The 23,051-nt window shown below is 56.6% G+C and overlaps 2 protein-coding genes across 7 annotated transcripts; both read right to left on the reverse strand.

The window, feature by feature from the left end:
* Positions 1–460: 460 nt before the first annotated feature.
* ST6GALNAC4 (ST6 N-acetylgalactosaminide alpha-2,6-sialyltransferase 4) lies at positions 461–9,730 on the reverse strand. Of its 4 annotated transcripts, XM_029202465.1 has the most exons (7): positions 9,589–9,713; positions 9,078–9,164; positions 8,799–8,994; positions 7,306–7,503; positions 3,529–3,941; positions 1,611–1,718; positions 461–709 (listed from the first exon to the last, which is right to left on the reverse strand). In XM_029202465.1, exons 5-7 carry the CDS (start codon positions 3,885–3,887, stop codon positions 520–522), a joined length of 657 nt encoding a protein of 218 aa, XP_029058298.1. In that variant the 5' UTR covers positions 3,888–3,941; positions 7,306–7,503; positions 8,799–8,994; positions 9,078–9,164; positions 9,589–9,713; the 3' UTR covers positions 461–519. The 4 variants fall into 4 exon arrangements, with proteins under 4 accessions (XP_029058298.1, XP_029058296.1, XP_029058299.1 ...); XM_029202463.1 differs by lacking the exon at positions 8,799–8,994 and having other exon boundaries at positions 9,589–9,730; XM_029202466.1 differs by lacking the exons at positions 9,078–9,164; positions 9,589–9,713 and having other exon boundaries at positions 8,897–8,970.
* A 4,767-nt stretch (positions 9,731–14,497) lies between these two features.
* PIP5KL1 (phosphatidylinositol-4-phosphate 5-kinase like 1) lies at positions 14,498–22,441 on the reverse strand. Of its 3 annotated transcripts, XM_029203565.1 has the most exons (10): positions 22,359–22,441; positions 21,337–21,540; positions 20,066–20,116; positions 19,715–19,869; positions 19,371–19,495; positions 18,819–18,853; positions 18,673–18,728; positions 17,770–17,882; positions 17,084–17,237; positions 14,498–15,103 (listed from the first exon to the last, which is right to left on the reverse strand). In XM_029203565.1, the coding sequence occupies exons 1-10, from the start codon at positions 22,386–22,388 to the stop codon at positions 14,836–14,838; spliced, it is 1,191 nt and encodes a 396-aa protein (XP_029059398.1). In that variant the 5' UTR covers positions 22,389–22,441; the 3' UTR covers positions 14,498–14,835. The 3 variants fall into 3 exon arrangements, with proteins under 3 accessions (XP_029059398.1, XP_029059397.1, XP_029059399.1); XM_029203564.1 differs by lacking the exon at positions 22,359–22,441 and having other exon boundaries at positions 21,337–21,621; XM_029203566.1 differs by lacking the exon at positions 22,359–22,441 and having other exon boundaries at positions 14,649–15,103; positions 17,084–17,315; positions 21,337–21,520.
* Between the last annotated feature and the right edge of the window lie 610 nt (positions 22,442–23,051).

Genomic DNA, 23,051 nt, shown 5'->3' on the forward strand with positions numbered 1-23,051 from the left:
CAGGCTTCCAGAAAACATGTTTACCCATACACTCCAGAGGTGGCCCTGGCAGTCACAGTTCAAAGGCCCCTTCGCCCAACAAACCTCAAGTTCTGGGTTGCCCTGACTAGGGCGACAAGCCTGGGAAGTGTGGCACCAAAGGCAGGTGGAGAGGGAGTGCAGAGAGGAAGGGCCAGGGCTGGTGCTCGGTTGAAATTCATGGTGCTGGTGAATAGGGGGGTCGCCAGCCCCGGGAGCAAAGGCCACCGGACAGACTCAGAGGTGGGACGAATCCGACTCAGATTACTCAGGGAGCAGGGGTAGGGAGGAGGGTGCAAAGGTCACCACAGCCCTCCTCTTCTCCCCATAAGTCTAGAGGCCACTTGAGATGGCTCCAAGTGTCCCCAGGGTAGGGCAGGAAGAGAACTTCGGTGTGCTCGGCACATGATAGGAGGCAGGATCCATAAATTAAATGTTTTTGGTGGAGTGTGGTCTGAACAGAGGCCTGGTGAAGGCGTTGTGGCTGGCTGGGCGATGGGGCTACTGGGTCCTCCAGGATGGGTGGGCGAACACAATGGGCCTCTTCTTGGCCCAGCGGGAGAACACAGCCTTCTCAGTGATGAAGCGGTGAGCGCTGCGGGGTGCCCGCTCGTGTGCCAGGTACATCTGACACTCGTCCAGCCGGCCCTTCTCGAAGTAGTGGTAAGGCACCGAAGGGTGGCTTTTCTCCCTGTGGGTGGGGAACAGGGATGAGCGTGAGGCACCAGAACTCGCCCGCCTCCCACCAGACCCTGCCACCTACCGGACCCCCTCTCGCCAGGTACTACAGGCCACAGAGCCCCATGCTTGGTCCCAGGGGAGGCCAGAACAAAGGAGAAAAAGGGCAGCCCCTGAGGATCCCAAAGGCCAGGGTTCAAGCCCTGGCTCTGCCTCTTGCAAGCTGGCTGACTCTAGGCCAAAGACGTACGCCGTGAGCTTCAATAACCCATCTGTAAAATGGGGATGGTGATTATCTACCTTCTCGGCTGAAACCACAGGTCAAAATATGCAAAGCGCCTGGTGCTGGGCTCTTGGTGAGGGAGCCCTCATTCCCCGCCGCATGGAGCTGCCAGCCCTGCACACCCAGCTACTCACTGGCTGTCTGGCCAGGTGCCATGGCAGAGGGCACACAGGCTACCCACGTGTATCTATCTCACCCACGTGCTCAGCAAAGAAGTTCCAAGAAGAACAGAGGGTGAAGACGTGGAACCCTTTCAGTTCAATTAGTTATGATAACGTTGAGCTATATAATATCACGAGTCAGAACTTAGGTGTAATAGATCACTGACACCATCAGCCCTGATGTTGTGGTAGGCACTTTGGTAGATTATTCTCTCTCTAAACCTTTCCATAACCTTCTGAGGAAAGTGTGATTATTTTCTCTCTTGGACATGAGAAAATAGAGGCTCTGGGAGGTGGCGGCCAGGCCCAAAGGCCACACGGGCAGAGCGGAGGCTGGTATCCAACCTGTTCCAGAGGCCGAGCTCCTTCCCACCCTGTGCCTCGGCCACCCATTGGGAAGCCCACGCACCCTCCAGCATGGACAGGGCCCACGCATGGTGCCCTCCCGCCCGGCGCCTGGCTGCCCTGACCTGCAGTAGCTGTCGCTGACCATTCCATAGACCACGATCTCCTCACACAGCTCCAGGGCGAGAATCATGGTGAACCAGCCGGTGCTGAGAAAGGAGCCCGACTGCCTCCTGGCAGAGGGAGGGAAGCAGTCAGCCAGCCGCGACCCCCAACTCAACTGGGAGCAAGGTGGCCCCAGCCTCAGCTCTCTCAAGGCACAGCACTGGTTCCCCTCCCAGCCGAGGGCCTCTCACCTTGACGCCCACAGTGGGGCTCTGGGGGTGCCTAAGGACGGGGCAGCCCCAGCCCAAGGCCAGCAATGGGCAACAGGTGGGGGTGGGGTGCAAAGCCGGGTCCGTTCAACTCTTCCCACCCACAGAGGACTTGAGCAAACCACCCCTCTCCCAGCGGTGGTGCGGCAGCCCTGATCACATCCCGCCCACAGCTAAGGGACCAGGCTTGGGGAGACGGCAGGAGGCAGCAGAGCACCGTCATTGAAAGTGGGGAAGAGGGTCGTCTGGAGTCAAGTGGTCTTCCATTTGAATCTGCTCTGCGTCATCAGGTTTGCTCGTGAACTTCTCTGAGCCTCAGTGACCCATCCGTGAAATGGGGATAATTATGGGTGGCTATGGAGAGGGAACACTTTCAGCCTAGCTCCTCCTCCAGGCCCAACACCCAACTCAGAGCAAGGAACTGTGTGGCCACCCCAGGCCTCGACTCTCTCAAAGCAGCAGCACTGGTTACTCTCCCAGCCGAGGGCCACTCACCTCCACCTCTACCGAGGGGTTGTGGGGTGATTCAGTCATTCAAACTGAACACCTCCCAAGCCCTGTGCTGGCCTGAACCGGCCCCGCCCATTGCTAACATTCTCAAGGGAGTGGGCAGCTGGGAGAGAACTGCTGGGAAGAAACAAAAGAATGGGATGAAGGATGTCAGGTGGCAGATGCTCCTTCATTTGGGGTCAACATGACACTCCATCCACATCTGGAAGCAAACAGTCATTTGTGGGAGGACTTGGGGGAAGGAACGGCACGTGCACAGGACTGCAGGTGAGGGCAGCGTGGATGTCTGAGGAGGCCCAGACGGCCAGGGTGGCTGGAACAGGGTAAGCGAAGGAGGATGAGGTCACAGAAGCAGGCAGGGGCCAGATCATGCGGGGCTTGTAGGCCAGGGGAGGGAGGAGGTGGGAGTCTGGACTCTACTCTCCCCATTATGCGAAGCTGCTGTAGGGTGAGGGCAGGTGACTGATGGGGTGAATTCCCTGGGGCAGCTGGAGCTCAGACTGCAGGGGGTGCTGCGAGAGCAGGAGGGGATGGTGGCTTAGGTCAAGGTGGCACCCGTGGGCACGGGAGGAGATTCGAGAGCCCATCGTACGTGGCGGGTGATGAAACAAGGGGAGTCAAGGGCAAAGCCCAAGTGTTTGTCTGAAAAACTGGAGGCTGGCAGCCGTATTTTCTGAGGTGGGGAGGTGGCAGGGAGGAGCCTGTGCGTGGAGGAGGGGGCCACAGGAGTCGGGGCGCTCTTTTAGGCGTGTGGTAGAATGAGATCTTGAGGGCAGCGCCTGGTGTGTGAAAAGGGCTGTTAGAACTGTCACTGTTGCTTTGCTTATCGGGAAGGGACGTCAAAGACCAGTTCAGGTCTCAGAGCATCCCCTTCCAGAGAGAAGAGCTCCCTGACGCGGGCCCACACCAGTCACCCCAAAACGCGTGCTGGCGAGGCCGAACGCCCCTCACCACCATTTGGAATTCTTCATCTCTAAGAGAACTCGATGAATGACAGCCCTCTGATTCCCAGCCCCCATCAGAGGGCAGGACCACGTCCGCCTGTACCACTGCTGAGCCCCAGCACCTGACAGAGCAGACCCTCGATGGACCAGAGGCTGCTGGAGAAGGCAGGCCCCCAGCCGCCAGGGAGACCCCAGCAGGCAGGCCCCTGGCTCACCGGTTCCTGCCCGTCTCGTCCTGGAAGACCTGGTCGCAGTAGGCCATCGTGCGCTCGGTGAAGGTGTACACCTGCAGGCCCGGGTACATCCTGGTGAGCTGCAGCAGCATGCGGTAGGTGCGGCCGCCCAGCGCCCGGTCCATGTGTCTCCCCGGGCCCCACACCACGTAGACGGTGTCGCGGGCCTGCTGGAAGTAGTGTGAGTAGTTCCGCAGCAGCAGCGGCACGCTCGTGTGGGAGACGACCCGCAGGGTGCTGCGCCGGCCCACGTCCGCCTCGAAGCCCACGGTGGGCGCCTGGTTCATGCGCAGCACACACTCAGCACCGTCGATCTTGGCACCCAGGCCCGAGCCCAGCATCTGGCCCGAGCTGGATACCACGGCACAGCTGCGGCACGGCTCTCGGACCAGCGGCTGCAGGGGGAGGTAGAGAGAAAGAAAGTCCTGGCGGGCTTCCTTGGTGGCTCAGTGATGAAGAATCTGCCTGCCAATGCAGGGGACATGGGTTCGAGCCCTGGTCCGGGAAGATCCCACATGCCGCGGAGCAACTAAGCCCATGAGCCACAACTGCCGAAGCCCACGCGCCAAGAGCCCGTGAGCCACAACAGGAGAAGCCACTGCAATGAGAAGCCCGTGCACCGCAACAAAGAGCAGCCCCTGCTCACTGCAACTAGAGAAAGCCCGCGTGCAGCAACGAAGACCCAACACAGCCAAAAATAAATGAAATAAAATAAATTTATATAAAAAAAGAATGAAAACTAAAACAATTCTTTAAAAAAAAAAGAAAGTCCTGGGCACACAGCTTCCACCTGCCTGCTCCTCCACCCAGGAACACCCCCTGACCACACTTGACATCTATATCAGTAAGATGTATCAGTAAAGGGATGTAAGTCCCTTTATCAACCCATTTTGCAGATAGGCGGGGCAGCTGGAGTGACCTTCTCAAGGTCAGACCGATGACAAGTGGCAGAGCTAAGATTCTGTGTTCAGGGAATCTTCATGCTTCCTCATCAGCCACATTCCTGACCCTGGTCTTTATTGCTGAGGCCCTAAGAGGCCCTACATTGCATTTCCTCATTAAGGTTACATGAGCAAATATTTATAAAGCATTCAGAGCAGTGCCTGGCACGGACTGGGTGTCATGTATGTGTTTGTTAGGTAAATATGAACCTCAGCTCTTCGGAATCACTCTTAGGTCACTCCCTCCTCTGCCCCAGTCCCATTCTCATTGTTCCAGTTTATAAGTAAAAGCAGTCTTTAGTGCCCACGACAACATTGGGAACCTCTGGTTCTGAGCCTCAATCCTGGCTCTGCCCCTTCCTAGCTGTGTGGACTTAGGCAAGTCACTTTGCCTCTCTGAGCCTCAATTCCCTCATCTGTAAAATGGGGATGAAAATAGCATCTACTTGACCAGGTTGTAAGGAAGGATTCAATTAAAAATGCCTGGAGAGTGATCAGCACAGACCAAGGGCACAGTAAGGGTCCAACCCTCACCTCATTATCCCCCAAGAGGCGGAAGCTGAGCCAACAAGCCTGCAAACATTCACTGGGTGTCAGGGGTCAGGGCTCCCAGCAAAGGACTTGCTGCCTACCCCAGGCCTCCATTCCCTCCTGGGGGAACACAGGTTTATGGAGGCGTGTAAAGGATATGGGAACATTGATTCTAGTCAATAAAAGACACAGTGTTGTAGCCCACTCAGGGACATTTCATGTCTGACATAATGTTGACTTAAGAACTCATAGCCCCAGTTTCCACGCCCCAGCAATAAACAAGACTTCCTTATTCTGCCCTCAGTTTGAGCCTGACCTGACAACTGGGGTCTGGTCAGATCCAAGGTCACCATCAGCCCCAGGAGGTGTTCTGCTTGTCCTACACAGGGTCTTTAAGACAATTAATACTTAATAATTTATAAAAATCAGCCCTTTTGACATTCCAAACTTAGATTTCGTGCTCTGTTAACAAACTTGGGGGACTTGCCTGGTGGTGCAGTGGTTATGAATCCACCTGCCAATGCAGGAGACACAGGTTCAATCCCTGGTCCGGGAAGATCCCATGTGCCACGGAGCAACTAAGCCCACGTGCCACAACTACTGAGCCTGCACTCTAGGGCCTGCAAGCCACAACTACAGAGCCCATGTGCTGCAACTACTGAAGCCCGCCCGCCTAGAGCCCGTGCTCCGCAACAAGAGAAGCCACTGCAGTGAGAAGCCCACACACCGCAACAAAGAGTAGACCCCACTCGTCACAACTAGAGAAAGCCCGCGCGCAGCAACAAAGACCCAACGCAACCAAAAATAAATAAAAAACAAACAAACAACAACAACAACAAAATTTAGAGGATCTGGCCACCCTGGGCCCACGTCACCATGAGCTCTGAGCATCTGAAATGAACATTGGCCATGACCATGGAGCTGGGACACCGTCCACCCAGCCCACCTCGCCATTTGTCCCACCTGGCCAAACCTGTATGGCACTTTAATTTGTCCCCCTGACCCCAGCTGTTTTTGCATCTTTTTTTTTTTTTTTTTTTTGCCGTATGCGGGCCTCTCACTGTTGTGGCCTCTCCCGTTGCGGAGCACAGGCTCCGGACGCGCAGGCTCAGCAGCCACGGCTCACGGGCCCAGCCGCTCCGCAGCATGTGGGATCTTTCTGGATCGGGGCACGAACCCACATCCCCTGCATCGGCAGGCGGACTCTCAACCACTCTCAACCACTTCCCACCAGGGAAGCCCTGTTTTTGCATCTTCATCAAAGATTTACACAGCACCCGTTCTAAACACTGTCCATGAATCATCCAGTTGGACCTGCACAGTAACCCTACCGAGGTAGGAACTGTAATGACAGCCTTTTACAGATAAGGCAACTGTGACTCAGAGGGATGAAGGTCTGAAATAGGTCTCCTCCAAGCCAGGGTCCCTGAGCACGCCTCCCTCTGACCAACGTTCAGAGAGCTGTCAAACTCTGAACTGGGAGCTTCCTGCACCAGGTGTCGTTGGGGGATGCCTTTGAGAAACATACCAGATGGGGCCACTGAAATCAGGGTGAAGGGGGTAAAGTGCTCCAAACCTCGCCCAGCAGAGCAAGCATGGGGAGGTGTGTGCCGTGGGGCAAGGGGCCTCAGCTGCCTTGTCACCCCCGGGCCCCACTGTCCCTGTCTCCCCCAGAGGGAGAGCTCTGGGACTGATATGACTTTTATCTGTGTCATCTGTATCCCCAGTGGCAATCAGCACAAGGCAGGACACATCCAAGGCACCAAAGACACACTTGCTGAACAAACGGATTGTGCGTAGACAGGTAAATCTAAAGATGCACGCATCACCGTGATGTGATGACGTCTGGCTCCCCTCGCTGGGCTGGGAGTTCCACGTGGCCACCCTGTCTGATTCACCTTTTTTTATCCCCAGCACCCAGCTGAGAGCAGCCAGGCAATTATTTGTTGAATTAAAAAAAAAAAAAAAAAAAAGACATGTGGGAATTCCCTGATGGTCCAATGGTTAGAGCTCGGCACGTTCACTGCCATGGCCCACGTTCAATCCCTGGTCGGGGAACTAGGATCCTGCAAGATGTGCGGTGCGGCCAAAAAAAAAAAAAAAAAGACATTTCCTCTTAGAACTTGAGGCTCAGAGAGGTAAAGTGACAGGTCAGCTTGTGGACAGGCTCCAAGCCCTGGGTCCAGGCTGGCCTGACATGAGCCCATTTCTCACAACCCCAGAGAGTTGAGGGCACCCTGGTAGCCTTGGCCGGGCCTGCCCCCCACATGTTGCCCAGCCAACTCACCTTGCCATCTGGCACGCTGCTGTAGCCACTGAAGTGCTGGGGCCCTGGCACAGTGGGCCTGGAGTTGATAGAGAGGTGGGAGTCCAGGCAGGAGGGCAGGCAGGAGGGCAGGCAGGAGGGCAGGCAGGCCCAGCAGTACAGCAGGAGGTAGGCAGCGGAGAAGCCCAAGGAGCACAGGGTGAGGAGGAGGAGCCGACCCTGGGGAGACAGTTGTCATGGGGCGGGAGTGGGGGTCGCTGGGGCTCCTAGAGGCTTCTGCAGGGGTGCTGTACCCCAGCCTCGTGGGTCCAAACCCCAGCTCAGTAGCTCCCAGAACATCAGCAGAGGCCACCATCTCTGTTAACCAGGCCTTCCTCTGGGCTGCCAGGCTCAGAGCACATGACCCTGAGATGAGCCCTATTATTATTCCTATATTCTAGGATAAGGGAACCAACTTGGGGTGAAATGGGTAGCTCCAGGCCACACAGTACGAAAGTAGCAGGGTGGGGCCTCACAACCAGAAACCGTGCTCTTAGCCAGAGCTAAGGTGTGCTGTGCAGCCTGGGGTATAACTCTCCACCTCTCTGGGCCTGCTTCCTCTCTGAAACAGGTAATGCCCACAGCGTGAACTTACTGTGAGGACGGTGGCCAAAGCACTACCGTGAGGTGCTGTGCACGTGAGGACAGGAGAGTGGCCCATGAGAAGGGCAACCAGCCCCCTTCAGACCCTGGGATGAGGCTGCCTGCATGCCCATAGCCCATCCCCTCCCCCAGCTGACTCACTGGCCATCCCCCTAGCTGATGATCGCGATTTGGGTCAGCAGACCGGGTGAGTAAAGGGATGGTAGAAAGGGATGTGAGGGCAGCATCGTTCAACGAATGGTTTCAACAACTGAAAGCTGCAGCCCAGAGGCCCCTGCCTCCAGAAACGACGTGCCAAAGGCCATCTGAACCAGGAAGCCCTCCTGGCCCACTGCCCGGCGGGCAGACTTAATGAGTAACCCCCACCAAGCCTTCCAGGCGGGGTCGCCTAGTGGGGGTCACAACCCGGACATGCCATTGTGTGCTGGGCCACCTTGGTCACCACCTGTGTCTCTCTGGGTGCTAACTTTCTCCCAGCCTACCCAAGGCCCAGGTCCCTCTGCCACCCCTCAGAAACACTGAGTGGCTGGCTGGGGCTCTGTGAAAACCAGAAGTGAAAAAGCAGCCCCCCAGCTCCCCCAGGCATATCCTGCCAGAGGCCCTCGCTATTCTGCCCACAAGCCACTTCAGCTTCTAAAAATAAATCTCTGTGTGGCCAGCTGTGCGGAGGAGGGGGTTCAGCCCCTGAGGCCTCAGGCTGTGCCTGGCACCTGGTCCCCTGCCCACAAGGGACCCAGAGACCTTGATTCAGGCAGCCGTGGCTGACTTCCCACAACATCCAAGGTTCTCACCAGGGGCTCCTGAATAAAATCAAGAGCAGCTAAACTGAACTTTCACAACATATCCCACTCCCAGGTAGACAGATGCCTCACCTGGGTGACCTTGGATGCTCACAGGAGGTAGTGCTATTATCTCCACTCTACAAGGAAGAGGGGCAAGGCCCGGAAACCAGAGATGGAATGCCACTTGCCTGGGGCCACACAGCCTGCCAGATCAGGGCTGGCCTTTGAGGCCAGTCTGGCCTTCTCCTCAGCTCAGGAGCAGTGAAGTCGGAAGTGACAGTCAGCCCTGGGGTGGGAGAGGCTACTGAGGCTGCTGTGCCAGAAGCCACCTCCAAGTCCCCTGTGAGCCTTCCTCCTTCCGCCACTTACCGGAGCCTTCATGCTGTCACTGCCGCTCAGCAGCCGGGTGGCTGCTGCCTCCAGGGATCAGGCTGGGAAGGGATGGGAGCCGGGGACCTGCCAAAACCCAGACACTCAGAGCTGGGTCCCAGGCCTCTGAGGAAACTGCCCAGGGAAACTGAGGCAGGGGAGGGTACAGGCCGGGGTCAGGGCAGACGGCTTCTGGGAATCAAACGCCTTAAAGTCTCCAAACACGGGGAAGCTCTGTCCCCATCCTAAAGGAGCTGGAATCAGTGACCCTTGGGAAACCTCCAGCCAACCCAGTCCCCATTGCACAGATGGGGAAGGAAAGGCAGACGAGAGGAGCCCTCGGCTCAAGGTCATCCCTCGACTCTGGGTTGGACAGAATCAGGAGCCTGGAGCCTCGACTCCCATCCCATCTCTCCTACCTCACTAATGGAGAGGCCTGGGACGGGACAGCACGAGGGATTTCCACCCCACTCCCAGATTCCACCACCCCCTCACCCGGCCGGGCGCTAACCTGGAGGGCAGGTTGGGACGCGCCGGCTGCTCCCGATCCGCAGCTCCGAGCTCCATGACCCGTGGGTCGGACGAGCCGGGCAGGAAGCCGGAGGACCTGGGCGGAGGCGGTGCCGTCGCCGCAGCTTCTGGAGACTAGAAACTGAAAGGGCGGTCGCTGCCGGCGGCAGGGGCGGGGTTTGCCGGGACGGGGAGGAGACAGGGGCGCTGGGGGCGGGGCTGAACGGCGGTGGCGGGGCTTACGAGCGCGGCTTGCGCGGCGTGGGTGGGAAGTACGCGGCTGGCAGTGGCGGAGGGGCCTCCGGGACCGGCGGCCGGGCCTCGGCAGCTGGGGGCGGAGTCTGAGCTCCAGCGTCTCCCCTCTTCTGCCCTCCCGCACGTCTCCCAAGCTCCTGCGGGAGGTGGGTTGGGCGGTCCGCCTAGGAAAGGGCTAGAGGGTGTCGGAGCCAATGTGCCGTGGCTCTCTTGTCGTCCGGACTGGAGTTTCTCCATTTATGAAGTCGGGCGGCGGGGGGCGGTGCGGGAGGCGGTGCGGGACGGTAATTAAACGGGGTTTTAGGCTCAGGCAGCCCCGGGTTTCAAGCTTGGTAGGGTTGCTAGGTTTAGCAAATAAAATACAGGATGCCCACTTATATTGGAATTTCAGCAACAACCAATAATTATATTAGAAATATGAAATTCCAGTGTCATTGGGCGTCCTGTATTTTCTCTGGCAACCTTACCTGGACTACCTCGGGTGAGTTCACCTGAGCCTCAGTTTTTCTCCTCTGTGGAGTGGGGATGATGATAGCACCTACCTGATGATAGCATCTCCCAGTGAGATGGTGCAGAGGCATCTTGTGGCAGAGCCAAGATTCAAACCCTGGGCAGTCACTGCAGAGCCAGGGCTCTGACCACCTACTTTCATCTCCCAAACACCCCCGTTTTGCTGCAAGATCCAGCGGTAAGACCAGGTTAGAATCACAGGACTGGGGATATACAAAACGTAACCATGGGACTTCCCTGGTGGTCCAGTGGTTAAGAATTGGTCTTGCAATGCAGGGGATGCCGGTTCGATCCCTGGTCAGGGAACTGAGATCCCACATGCTGCAGGACAACTAAGCCTGTGCCGCAACTAATGAGCCTGGGTACTCTAGAGCCCACGCACTGCAACTAAGACCTGATACAGCAAATAAATAAATAAACATTAAAAAAAAACCCAAAACCCCAAAGACCATAACCAGTATTCAATTCATGAGTCACTTGGTTTATTGCACACAACACAGGTTAGTGGGAAAAATAGAAAAGGGGGTAACAAACAACTCCAAGGAGAAGACTGGGAAGGTCACGTCTCAGCACGAGCGAGCAGCAGGCTTTGGTCCAGCTGAACCAGAATCTCATGACAAATGTGAGTGGGAAGTCGCCTTCTGCTCCAACAGAGCATCCGTCTGGAACAGCTCTCAGCAGTGTGGAGTCCTCCAGCAAAGAGCCTTCAAGTTGCTCAGTCTTGTGGTCTCATTTTAAAGGATCTGCCTGTAGGGTGTAACAGTTATGCCCCAAAGAATCTTGTCTCTATCAGTCTCTGTGCCAGTAGAGTCTTCCTGAGGAACCAAACAAATTCCTTGTCTAAAGCAAAACTACTGGGACTTCCCTGGTCGTCCAGTGGTTAATACTCCACGCTCCCAATGCAGGGACCCCGGGTTTGATCCCTGGTCAGGGAACTAGATCCTGCATGCCACTGCACGTGGCAACGAAGATCCCACGTGCCAAAACTAAGACCCAGCGCAGCCAAATAAATAAACACTGTTAATTTTTTTTTTTTTTGGCTACGCCAGGCGGACAACAGCTAATATGGAAGTTCACATTGGCCACTGTGACTCCATCTTGAATTACTGAGGTTAAATCCTATGAGTTTCACACAAGATGAGGAAGAATCATGGTACAAAAGAAGTCACACTATAACACCCCCCTTCTCAAAGTGTCCTCCAATTCGAAGCCAACGCAGTGTAGGGCCCCTGCAGGTGCTGAAATGTGTCGCATTCGAAGGCTCACCTGGGGTCCCTCGGGGATTCAAAGTCAAGTGCTTTCCGGGGCCAGATAGGATTGAAGGGGCAAATAGGAGGCAATTGGGAGAGGCGGGCCTGGGGTGAAGTAGAGAGCATACTTCCCATCTAAACTGTTTTTCTTTTTTACAAAATGTTTTATGAGCATTGAAAGAAAGCTCATCTTACCACATGCATCCCCTTCTGCAGGGCCCTGGCCTGGGAACCAGCCTGGGCTCCAGCTCTGGTCCCATTTCAAACTCCATTTTCCTTTTTCTAAGAGGTTCCGGTGTGGGCACAACAGCAGGGTATCTATGTTGGGTATCTGCACCCAGATCAGCAGCTTTCCAGGGCTAGCACTCCATATGCAAAGCCAAATTCCCCCAAGCCGGTGATCTAGGCCTCCATGCCTCTCCCCATCCTGTTGGGGGCTCTGTTGAAGCAGCCCTGCCCCCGGGGCCTCCGCTGAGCACAAGCCTTCCTTGTATCCCCCACTCCAGCCTGGGCACACCTCAGTTCAGTCTCGCTCCGTGGCCCCAACCCCAAGGGGAAAATGATGAGATGTTCCCTATGGATTCATTGATCACCCACAATGGCTGGTGACGATTCCTTCCCCAGAGAGGCAAATCCTTCCTTGCTAAGGCCGCATGGAGACATGGTCAAGTTCCTGTCTTGACAAGCCCAGACATGCCCAAATGTCCTGGGCTCCCAGAGTAGATGAGGGTCATACATCCACAGTGGAACTGACACTGGGAAGTCCCACAGCCTCAGATGAAGCTCTTCAATTTGGTTTTGGCAAAAGTCCTCTCCTAACTCTTCATAGAATAGGGAGGCCCTCCTGCTTCCTTCTTAATCACCGTCCACCCACCCTGGCCACCGTTCCAATCTCCAGTTGCATTGAGCTCGTTCCTACTTCAGGACTTTTGCACTTGCTATATCCTCTACCTGGACTTCTCTATTCAGATGGCCAGCTCTTTCTTGTCATTCAGCTCAAATATCACCTCCTCAGAAAGGCCCTTGCCAACTTTTCTATCCAACACGGCACCACTATCCCTCTTGTCCCAACCTGATTTATTTTTTTCATAGTACTTGTCACACTCTGAAATCATGCAGTGTATTAACTGGTTTTCTTGTTTATGGTCCATCTGCCCACCAGCTTCTAAGCTCCATGCGGGCAGTCAGGCCAGTCATGTTCTTAGGGCATTTCCAACACCGGCACAGTGCCTGGCACACACTCAGTGCTAGATAATGTCTGTTGAATGAGCCAGTTAGAAGAGCCAGGAGTCCTGGGCCTCGTGAGACGTTGGACAAGCCACTTCCTTTCCAGCCGCAGGCCCTGCCTCAGCCCATTGCCAGAGACCCAAAGTGGGTAGGGGCTGAGCTATCCCCATCTATGAGCGTAGGGCTCAGGCCCTGACTCAGCCCTGTTGGATTCAGATCCCAGGGAAATGTAGGGCCAAACCCCAGTTTCCTGCTGTGCTGCCCTCCCACCAGAGTCTCCACGACCCACCCACCTCCTTAGTGATGACCTTAATGCACTCTATGTCTCAGCTTCCTGCTGAGCCAGAACAAGAAATGCTCTGTGGCTTGTGCCAGCTCAGAAAGGTAGAGTAATCACCCAGACTCACCCAGGCAGCTAAGGGTGAGGTCAATTATATATGTGTATATATATTCCAGGAACCCGCACTCCAGCCCTGCAGCATAAGATTTCCCTTTCCTCTCCCTTCCCCCACCAGCCATTTTTCCTCCTTTTCTCTCAAGGCCAATGGAATGGCAGTGGTGGGTGAGTGAATTTCCCAAGGTCTGGAGTCATCCAGTCCAGGGATCAGCCATTGGCCCACAAAGCCCCCTACACCCCCACACTGTACCCCCAGCCCCGAACTCCAACCACAGTGTCATGTTTTTCTCTCTAGTGCCAGGCTCTCTCTTACTCCAGGTCTTTCCTGTGTCCTTGGCTTGGGACCCTCCCAGAGCTGCATCTGATTCTTCTGGTCTCAGTGAAGGGGTTAGAGCACACCCACCCATCAAATAATTAGGTAGAGGCTCCTTCCCTGAGCTCCACAGCCCCATGTTCCTTCGCAAGGCTTTGTCACACAGGTTGCTTTTGTCACTGTCCCCCCCAACTGTGAGTTCTGTGGTGGTGGAATCTATGCATCTTGCTCCACCCCACGTCCCCATTTCCCAGCAGAGGGCCTATCACATAGCAGGTGCTCAATAAATATTTAATGAGTTAAATGTTTCCATTTTAACGATTAGACCATTGAGGCACAGAGAGGTTTAGCACCTTGTCCTGATCACACAGCCAGGCCCCAGAGAAGCTCTAGAGGAAAGGGCCACTTGGGCATGGTCAGATTGGACTGGGGCCAAAGGCAGAGTTGGAGTTTCCTGGAGGAGGGAGAAGGAAAGATCACAGGCTATGCAGGCAATTTTCTTCTCTGCTCCCAGTGATGTCTGTGTGTCCAGGTCCCTCCATCTGACCACCAACCCCTGCTCCCATTTCACAGATGATAAAAGTGACTCCCAGAGGAGGGCAGAGCTTACTCAAGATCCATAGTGGACCGCAGTCTAATGTTTCCCAGAGCTGAAGCCCCCCCACTCCCCCACCTCCTCCCACCTGCATCCTAGAAGAGCAGGAGTGAGGGGGGCCACCCCAGAGGGAGGCCAGTGGGCCCTGCTTGAGCCAGGGCAGGGGGTTGGGAGGCCCGGGTTCTTGGGCTGGCCTTGCCACTTACCCGTACTAAGCCCCTTAAAGTCTTTGGGCCTCAGTTTCCCCATCTGGACGACAAGGGGGCTGGGCTTGGTGGCTTCAGCCTCCCCGCTTCCCCAATGAGGACAGGGCTGTGGGAGCTGGTGAGTAAGAATACAGGCTCCTGAGTCCAAAAGGCATAGTTGAGTCCTGGTTCCAGCATTTATTGCTGAATGATCTAGCTCAGTCCCTTCACCCCCTGAGCGTTCATTTCATGGTCTGTAAAAAAAAAAGAATAATAGCATTTTTTTTTTTTGAGGATTAAATGAGCTAATAATGTAAGGGAGTCCCTGATACAATGCCAGGCACAGCATCCCCAGCAAAATGAGTTCATAATATTAATTAGGGGATGCTGCCCTCTGGAGGCCAATAGGAGGAACAACAGGCGAGGAGAGCCCGACCCGCTGCCCGGGCCAAGCTGGAACACGCGTCCCCAGCGGGCGACCATTGTCCAGGTGGGGAGAGCGCGGCTGGGCGCCTGTCACTCGGTGTGCGCCTCCACCCACTGGCAGAGGCGACGGGCGTAGCGAGTTGGGCTGACGGTGGAGAAGGTCCGGCCTGGGTAGCGCAGCGTCTTCCACAGGTGCTCCAGCCGCTTGCGGAGCCCGTAGACTGTGGCGAGGTCCACGAGGCCCAGGAAATAGCGTTGCTCTGGCCCGTCCAGGATGTGTAGGGCGTTGGGGGTGTCGGGCAGCAGCCGGCGGTTCTGGGCTTCCGGCTCCTCCAGGCTCTGTACCCCTCTCATAGACCTGGGGGCAGACAGGAGGGTGAGGTTACCACCTCCTCCAGGGAGCCCCAGCCAATGGACCCTGTCAGCATGGCCATGCTGCCCCTGGGTCATTCCCACACCTCCCGTGTGCCCGGGCCTGTGATGTCAGATAAACTGGGCAGCTGAGTAAAGTGCAGTTGACGGTCTGAAGCTGAGCTGTCCATTATGCAGCCAGCAGCCAGCCATATGTGGCCCTGAGCACTTAAATGCGGCCAGTCCCAAATGAGATGCGCAGTAAGTATAAAATACATACTGGATTTCCAAAGCAGTGTGAGAAAAAGAATGTAAAATATCTCATAAATGTTTATATTGATTAGATGATGAAATGATAAAAGTTTGGATGTACGAAGTAAGTGAAATATGTTATTAAAATTATTTTTACCTATTTCTTTTTTACTTTTAAAAATGAGGCTACTAGAAAATTTAAAACTACATGTGTGGCCCGCATTAAATTTCTACTGGGTAGCGCTGGTCTAGAGCATTTGGGTCACACAGACTCTGGCTCTGCACTTATGTGCCACATCACTTTGGGTAAGTCCCATATTTGGGTACTTCCTAAACTGCTGTTTGGGGTTATCCAACCCTGGAGTTTCAGGGTGGCAGAGTTGAGACCTTGCAGACAAACTCCAACCCAAGTTTGCAGATGGTGTGTCTTTTTGCCTCAAATTGTATTCCAAATCAGAAGGTGTCTCTGGCTGGGCCCCCAATCCCAACCAGAAGCAGGCTCAGTCCCCTAACGTTGTCCTCTTGTGATGGTGGGAGTTTGGGAGTGGGGGTCGCGGGCGGGGGGGTCGCTGAGGGCTTTATCCCTGCCCTGCCCAGGTCTTGGGGGAAAGAAAGCAATCAAACAAAGTCCCACCCAAGCACCAACCAATCAGAACCGAGTGGTCTGGGAGCCAGAACAGAGCGCTGGTACTCTCTGCGGTGCCAGGGTTAACCTGGGTGTGGTGGGTTCTGAATGAGGGGCTGGGAACTGGGTGGGGGTGGGGCTGTAGCTGTGACCTTTCACCAGGCAGCATGGAGAAACAACCGTCGTATGCACACTTGGGTTTACCTGCTGAATGACGGCTGTAATATGAGCACTATCTGGGGGTAGAGGGCAAGGGAGAAGCTGACCTAGGTTGGATGGGCAGACTTGGTGGATTCTGTGCCCCATGGCAGGCATTCCACCATCTGGTCAGGATGTGCCCACCAAGCCATTACCTTGGGTTGTGCCCCAGACTCACCCATCCCAAGGTCTTCCTCCAAGGGGTGGGGATGGGGGCTAGTGAGTGGACATCATTTTTCACTTGTCCACCCACTGGATCAATGAACTTATTTCCTTGAAGTGCCTGTCTTAAACCCTGAGTAATTCGGTTCAACCACAGATGTGGGCCTTGGAGGACTGAAATGCAGGTCACTAACCAAGTACTAACATGAATCCTCAAAAGTCATTCTACAACTTCACTTCCTGTCTCTGAGGCTCAGTTTCCACATCTCTAAAATGGGAATGAGCCCATCCTCTCAATGAGGCTCATAGTCAGCATGCAAAGATTGGCTGCATGCAAGAGGAAGGCAACAAGATGATGGTGCCAGTGGTGATGACTTCGAGGTCCTCAAAGTGAAATGACCGAGTTAAGGGGCAAGGGCTCTTTCTAAGGCAAAAATTAAATAGGTCTGAAACCTTCAATGGCTCCACATCTCCTTCTGGAAAATGGGCAGATTCTTCAAAAGCTCAACTGGATCTCACCTGGTCTTTCTTCTGCTGAGATCCATCTGTGCCTGCCACCCCTGCCGGCCAGGCTTCTCCAGCCCTCCACGCTACACACACACACACACACACACACACACACACGTACACACATACACACAAACACTGCACTTTCCAGTCTTCAAGCCTTTGCCTGTGCTGTTCCCCCACTACACTGTCTTTTCCATGTTCTCATCACCTCATTCTTGCTGTTGCCTCTGGGGGGCCCACCTGGCTGTGCGGAAGATGAGGCCACTGTCTGTGCCCTGCTCATCCTCATGGAGACGCTGAAAGGCCATCAGGAGGCTGTAATCCAGCACGTTGAGCTCCCGGAGGAAGGCGGTGTCCAGTTCCATCTGGCGGAGGAGCCAGCTCCGCTGGGGCCCTGCCGGAGCATCAGTGCCCCCACCTGAGTGCTCGTTGTGTGCCAGGCAAGTTTCTGAGGGCTCCACACACATCTGCCCTAGAAGGGCAGATGTCATTACTGTCCCATTTCACAGATGAGGGAACTCATCTGTAATTTGCCTTGGTCACCTAGCTAGAAAGCTGTGGAGTTAGGATTCTCTAACTCCAGACTCTCCTGACTCCAGAATCTGGGCTCTTAAAGACTCAGGCAGGGGGGCTTCCCTGGTGGCGCAGTGGTTGAGAGTCTGCCTGCCGATGCAGGGGACACGGGTTCGTGCCCCGGTCCGGGAAGATCCCACATGCCGCGGAGCGGCTGGGCCCGTGAGCCGTGGCCGCTGAGCCTGCGCATCCGGAGCCTGTGCTCCGCAGCGGGAGAGGCCACAACAGTGAGAGGCCCGCGTACAGAAAAAAAAAAAAAAAAAAAGACTCAGGCAGAGAGCAGTGCCAGGGACACCCTTCTAACTTCACTCTAAATGGAGGAAGAGCAGGTAGTGACCGCCCCCGTGGCTCACCCAGGTTGATGGTCTTGCCCTGAAAGTTGAGGTCTTTCAGCACCAGGACAAGGGGGCTGCCCTCAGGGGCGGGCTCCACCCAGCGGCTCACCTCGCAGCCCTTGATGTCATACCTGGGAAGTGAGGGGTGGGGGAGACAGAATTCAACCTTATACAGACTTGAGACATACAGGGAACTCACGAGGTAATAAGAAACAAGAGCTTCCACTGGGTGACCGTCCAGATTCTCAGCACAACCCCAGTCCGTTACTGTCCCCGTGTTAGAGATGAAGAAAAAGCCTCAGAGAGGTTTTTTGTTTTGTTTTGTTTTGTTTTTAATTTGCCCAAGACCACACAGTGAGTAAAGGGCAGAGCAGGGATTCCAACTCAGGCCCTTGAACGTCCAGTCCAGACTTTACCCCTGCCTGTAACTGCCTCTTGGCACCTTGTCATCCCTGGGGTATCCCAGACAGAGGGGCCCAACCCTAGACGCAGCAACAGAGGGCATGAGTGAAGTCCGTGCCCTGGGAGAGCATCAGCGTGGAGCTCGCAGGCAGAGGCAGGGCTAGGAGGCTCAGAGGGCCACCTGCAATCAGAGGCTAGTTTGAATCCCTGCTCCTCATCTAGTAGCTGTGTGGCTTTCCCCTCCTCAGTTTCTCATCGACAAAATGGGGATGATAAGGACAGCTACCCCTCAAGAGTTGTTCTGGGAATAAGGAAAATGATGAATGTATATGTCTCAACACAGCGCCCATGGCATACTGAGTGCTCAAGAGATGCTGGTCCTGGGAATCACTGTCTCCGACCCGTCAGGAGATCTTGGTAACGTCCCTTCTCCTCCCTGCGCCTCAGTTTCGCGGTCTGTCTAGTGAGTGTGGGTGCTTCAGGTGGCACATTCTGGGTGGGGCGGGGAGGCCGACTCACCTCTCGGAGATGCGGCTGGTGGGATAGAAGACGCTCTGCATGATGATGAAGTATTTCTGGAGACGGGGGTAGGGAGTGAGGGAGGACAGGATCTCACCCTCCAGCCGCCCCATCCGGCCCGGCCCCCTCACCTCGGCCTCACCCACCTTCTTTCCCCGGGCCACCCGCAGACTGTGCACTCCTGGAAAGGGAGAGGGCGTCAGGTAGAGAGGCCCCAAACTCGGCAACGCCGGGTGCATCCTGCCCCAGTTCCAGGCCATGCCTCCTTCTCGCGATCCGCCGCATCCCGAGCCTCCAGGCCACGCCCCCAGACCCCTTCCCCAGCTTGGGGTGGTGTCCCAAGTCGACCCGCTTCTAAATTTAGCCCCAAAGATGCCGTGTCCCCCAGGCCTAGCCCTGCCCATATACCCTCCTCTCGGGACTATTCAATCCCAACCCCGCCCCCTTTGGGCCCCGCCCGAGGTCTTGGCCCCGCCCACCGACCCCGCCCTCCTACGTTGCGGTCTAGGACCCGCCCCCCCACTGAACTCTGCCCCCAGCCGGCCCCGCCTCCTGTCCAGTCCCCTCCACCCTGCTCGGGCTCAGGTACCCTACGCCCCCCGTCCTGGAACCGCCCACTCCCTGACCTCCTCCCCTTCTCGCTCTCTCTCTTCACCCCTCCCCTCGTCCCGCAGTCCCGGGTCCCTGGCCGGTCATACCCAGCAACCGCGCAAGCAGCGAGTGTGGGTGCCGCTGCAGGTGCTGCACGTAGCGGGGCAGGTGGGCGAGCAGCGCCCGCACCTCCCGGCGCCGCAAGGTCTTCAGGAAGAAGCGCTGGTCGTGGCTGGGGGGCGGGACGGAGAGGTCACTGACCAGGTGGGGCAGGAGCCGCGTCCGCACCGCCCCTCTCGCCTCCTGCCCTCGCCCCCAGTCTCTGCTCCTCCATCTGACCGCTATCCGGCCCTGACCCACCCTGACCTGGCCATGCTGTCTCTCTCCTCAAGAGCCCCCCTCCGCCCCGGACACCTCTCGCACCCTTTCCCCACCCCAGCCACCAGCTCACGACAGGAAAAAGCTGGCCTTGCTCTTGGAGGTGCTGAGGAACTGCAGGTAGGGGCCGCCGGGACCCAGCGCAGCCTGATAGTCCTCCTCTGCCAGCCCTAGGGAGCGCCGCAGTCGGGCGAAGGCGGGGCCAGCCAGGGTGCCCAGCTCGAAGCCCTGCGGAAAGGAAGAGCAGCCCCGAGAGTGTCCCTGGGGCCCAGGTGTGTGCAGTTGGCTCTGGCGCGGGAGGGTCAGGGTAAGCACACCCTTCCTGCAAAGCCCCGGGGCAAGCCGTCATTCCCACTGCACAGATGGGGAAACTGAGGAGAGGAGCAGAACACACCCCCTCCCATGCAGCACTCGGGCTTTCTACCTCGTGAACCTGGGTCAGGACCTCGGAGAAATCCTCCTCCGTGGGCAGCCCCTGTAGCAAGGAGCAGAGGGGCTCAGGGCAAGTCTCAACCCCCCAGTGCCAGCCCAGGGTCTCCAAGCATCCTGTACCTGGCCTCACCCCCGTTCCCCCCAATTTGATTCCTCCAGCCAGTGGGGACCACTCTGGGTGTGCCTGAGTTGGGCAGATAGACTGCCAGCCCTCCCAGAGCTGGAGGGAGGAGGAGAGTAACCCAAGGCAGGTCCTAGGTGTGTCTCATTCACTGCTGGGTCCCCAGCACCAGTCTCTGAGCTAGAGCCTGACGCATGTGCCCAGACACGCGTTGGCCAAAGTGTTGCCAGATGCCCTCCCAGTCAAAGGGGATGGCCTAGAAGCCTAGGACTGTCTGACTCAGCCTGGGAGAAGCAGGATCAGAGAAAGCTTCCTGGAGGAGGTGCCCCCTAAGCTGAAATCTTAAGGGCAGTGGAGAGGAGGAGCAGGGTGCTCACAGGAGCGGGAACAGCAGTGGTGGCCACCAGGAAGGGAAGGAGAGCCTGAGTGACTGAAGCGAGTCAGGATGGACTGGGGAGGAGGCTGGACAGTTGGCCCTTGGGGTTGAGCCAGCAGGACCGTGAGGCCAGGCTGAGTATTGGGGAGCCATGGAAGATTTTCAGCAGGTGATGAGATTTAGAGGACTCCTACTCTCTCCCTGGACCTCCAGGTCCTGTGCTAGGACCTGGCTCACAGGATGTGGTCACACTGTGCACATGTATGCACACACACAAACAACATACATGCTCACCCGGGCCGTCCAGCTGCTGAGCTTGCAGTGGGCGACCCTTTCTGCTGAGCCAGCCTGGCCCCAGCCTAAGCTCCAGGGAGGATGGGCTGGGCTGGTGGGGTGGGGGCGGGGTCCCTTAACCACACACCCTGGCAGAACTGGGAGGGCCTCAGAGATCAAGGAGTACAATCCCTCCCATCCATTATACAGAGGTGACACTGAAGCCCAAAGAGAGGCAGAGACCCACCTAGATCACACATCAACCACCCGGGTCAGGGGCTTTCTCGCACTCCCCACACACCCTGGGCTTTCTGGCTTCCTGGCCTCAGCCCCCACCCCAGAATGTCCCTCCCTCCCTGCACCAAGCCCCTGCCTTCCTCTCCTTCTATCTAGCCCGCTCTGTTCCCCAGCCCTGCAGTATTAGCAGGACAGGGCATCAGCCTGGTCTTGCTGTCGGTGCTGTGGAGGTGTATGGGACAGACTGGCCACTCACCGTGGGCGGGTGGTCCATGGACACTTGAGTGGCAGCCCACAGCCCTGCCTGCATCATACACGTCAGCTGGTGCAGCTCATGCCCTGGGCCAATCTCAAACAGGCCTAAGCGAGACTGCTTGTCTCGTAGACGCCAGAGGAGGCCACGGCGGCCAGAGCTCGAGGTGGCAGCTCTGTGTCCAGCCTCTGGGGAGGGGGTCAGGACCTGGGGTGGGAGGCACCAGAAGCAATGAGCCTGAGGCAGCAAGCATCCCACAGGTGAGAGACCCTGGTCTGAGTCCCACATCCACTGCTTGTCAGCTCACCCCTCATCCCTCTCTGCCTCAGTTTCCTCAGTTGTAAAATGCAGATAAGGCTGGTACCCACCTCACTGGGTGTTGTGAGGGGACAGTACCTGGCATGCAGTCAGCACCCACAATAGTGATGTTTATTATCAGTAGGCAGAGCATTTGTTCTGCAACCTCTCACTAGCTTAGGTAGATCACCTAACCTTTCTGCACCTCGTTTTCTCCTCTGTAAAATGAGAACTATAATAACTCCTTCGTGGCAGGTATTAACTGTTGTTACTGTTGAGTTTGAGCATCCTGCACAGGAACTCCTTATAGTAGGAGCTGTGATGTCAGTGATTCAGTCATCTATTCCACTCGTCTATGCCGAGTTCCTCCAGGCCAGCGCGGAGGGTCAGCACGAAGCTGAGATCATAGCTGCTGACCCCTTCGCATTGGGCGCCCACCATGTGCCCAGCACTGTCTGAGAGCTTGACCTCCTAACAGCCCTATGAAGGAGAAGCTTTTATCATTGTCTCCATTTTCCCGATAAGGAAACTGAGGAAGTTCTCGGGGGATACCCGCCGGACTCCCCGCTTCAGACCTGCGGCCCCATGTGGGGCGTGTCCCAGTCCCGCCCAGTGCAGGACCCCTTCTGGGCTTGGATGGGGGTGTGTTCGCCCTGCACGGGGAGGGGAGGTCCTGCCCCTGCCCTCCAACCCTTTCCTTTCCTGTCCTCTCTCGGGTCTGCACCTACCTCGTGGGGCCCCGGGCTCGGCGCGGCCATCGCCCCCGCAGCAGCTTCCCCGGGCTCTGGCCGCGTCCCCAGCTGCCGGGCCGCCCCGCTGCAGGAGCTAGGCCCCGCCCCTGCTTCTGGATCGACCAATCGCGTGGTGCAGGTCACGGCTGCACCCAATCCGAGCCGGGGCGCGGGGGATCGCCTGCGGGTCCCGCCCCTGGGGCTGCAGCACCCTTCGGACCGCGGTCCAGGGCTGGGCAGGGCCGCCGCGCGTTGGTTAAGGTCCCCACCGGGGGAAGACCCACATTCCCTTCCTGGGGTGGGAGACTCAGGTCTCGGGGCGCTCGGGGAGGCGGGTAACCTAAATCCAGTCCCGCCCACACACCCTGGCGTGAAATTCCCACCGACCGTATTTCGGGTGAGGAAACTAAGGTCCAGAGAGAGAAGTGACTACCTCCAGGTCACACAGGAAGTCAGGGGCGTGCATTCATTCAACACTTATTTTGAACATTCACTATGGGCCAAGAGCAGTGTAGGCCGGGGTGGCGTGGGGGGGAAGCGGATTTTAGTGGTGAGTGAGAGAGAGGAACACAGCTGCCAGCGTGAGCTTTTAAAAGCATAAATCGCATGATGTCACTCGCACGCTCTAAGCCTCCAGTGGCTTCCCACGGCACTGGAACAAAGTCCAAACATCTCGGCATGGCCCCAAGC

Source organism: Monodon monoceros, unplaced genomic scaffold (assembly GCF_005190385.1).
Source record: "Monodon monoceros isolate NGI ecotype Baffin Bay Population unplaced genomic scaffold, NGI_Narwhal_1 Super_Scaffold_5, whole genome shotgun sequence".
In the NCBI taxonomy this organism is placed as follows: Eukaryota; Metazoa; Chordata; class Mammalia; order Artiodactyla; family Monodontidae; genus Monodon; species Monodon monoceros.

Coding starts and splice junctions, on each gene's coding strand:
- ST6GALNAC4 (XM_029202463.1), bottom strand. Junction 1,719..3,528: donor GACGAGACGGGCAGGAACCG/GTGAGCCAGGGG, acceptor TCCCTCTGCCAG/GAGGCAGTCGGGCTCCTTTC. Junction 710..1,610: donor GTCAGCGACAGCTACTGCAG/GTCAGGGCAGCC, acceptor CCCCACCCACAG/GGAGAAAAGCCACCCTTCGG.
- PIP5KL1 (XM_029203564.1), bottom strand. CDS start 21,621: ATGTGGGACTCAGACCAGGGTCTCTCACCTGTGGGATGCTTGCTGCCT. Junction 19,496..19,714: donor AAGGCCAGCTTTTTCCTGTC/GTGAGCTGGTGG, acceptor CCCGCCCCCCAG/CCACGACCAGCGCTTCTTCC. Junction 15,104..17,083: donor CTCATCTTCCGCACAGCCAG/GTGGGCCCCCCA, acceptor GTCTGCCCCCAG/GTCTATGAGAGGGGTACAGA.